The 816-nt window shown below is 47.7% G+C and overlaps 1 protein-coding gene across 1 annotated transcript in view; it reads right to left on the reverse strand.

The window, feature by feature from the left end:
* LOC105538792 overlaps positions 1-111 on the reverse strand; it is a gene marked incomplete at its 3' end in the record, with an annotated part of 2,675 nt that extends 2,564 nt beyond the window's left edge. The window contains 1 exon segment of the mRNA XM_011978729.1: positions 38-111. Within this exon segment, the coding sequence (XP_011834119.1) occupies positions 38-111 (74 nt within the window).
* Between the last annotated feature and the right edge of the window lie 705 nt (positions 112-816).

Genomic DNA, 816 nt, shown 5'->3' on the forward strand with positions numbered 1-816 from the left:
GTGTGATCTCCCATCTCCATTCTCCCCTGAGACCCACCCACACTGACGTGGTTCATTTTCACTGCTGCGTGATCTCCCGTCGTCTGAGGGGAGCACGGGAAATGTCGTCATGTCCCTGTGGGTGAGTGTGTGGCCAGGTTGGGGCCCTGAGGACTGTGATTTGCTGGGAACGTTCTTGGGCATTTCTTTTTACACACGTGCAAGTTTCTTCGGGTCAGTAGCTTTCAAGTTTTAAAATTTCATCCCAGGTAAGAAATGTAATTTTCCTCATAACCCACAACACACCCCCTTTCATATACAAGCGTAACAAAAATATATTTCATAACCATTCTTAGCAGTGCCTGGTGTTCCTGCTACTCTCCATTCTCCCCAACACTGGCATTGTCTGGGTTGTGGGATTTCTGCCAGTCTGGTGGTGTCATGTGATATCTCCCCCTGTTAGGCTGAGCCCCTCTTCGTGTTTTCATTAGCTGTTCCTCCACATCTCCTCTTCTGTGGAGGGCCGGTTCAGTTCTTTTGCCCAGTTTCTGTCTAGTTGTTTGAATTTTTGCCTTTTTCTTTTATTATTACTATTATTATGTTTTTGTGACAGTCTCACTCTGTCGCCCAGACTGGAGTGCAGTGGTGCGATCTCGGCTCACTGCAACCTCCACCTTCTGGGTTCAAGTGATCCTCCTGCCTCAGCCTCCCGAGTAGCTGGGATTCCAGGTTCATGCCACAACACCCATCTAATTTTTGTATTTTTACTAGAGATGGGGTTTCACCATGTTGGCCAGCCTGGTCTCAAACTCCTGACCTCAGAATATTTTCACTGGA

Source organism: Mandrillus leucophaeus, unplaced genomic scaffold (genome assembly GCF_000951045.1).
Source record: "Mandrillus leucophaeus isolate KB7577 unplaced genomic scaffold, Mleu.le_1.0 Scaffold199, whole genome shotgun sequence".
Classification (NCBI taxonomy): domain Eukaryota; kingdom Metazoa; phylum Chordata; class Mammalia; order Primates; family Cercopithecidae; genus Mandrillus; species Mandrillus leucophaeus.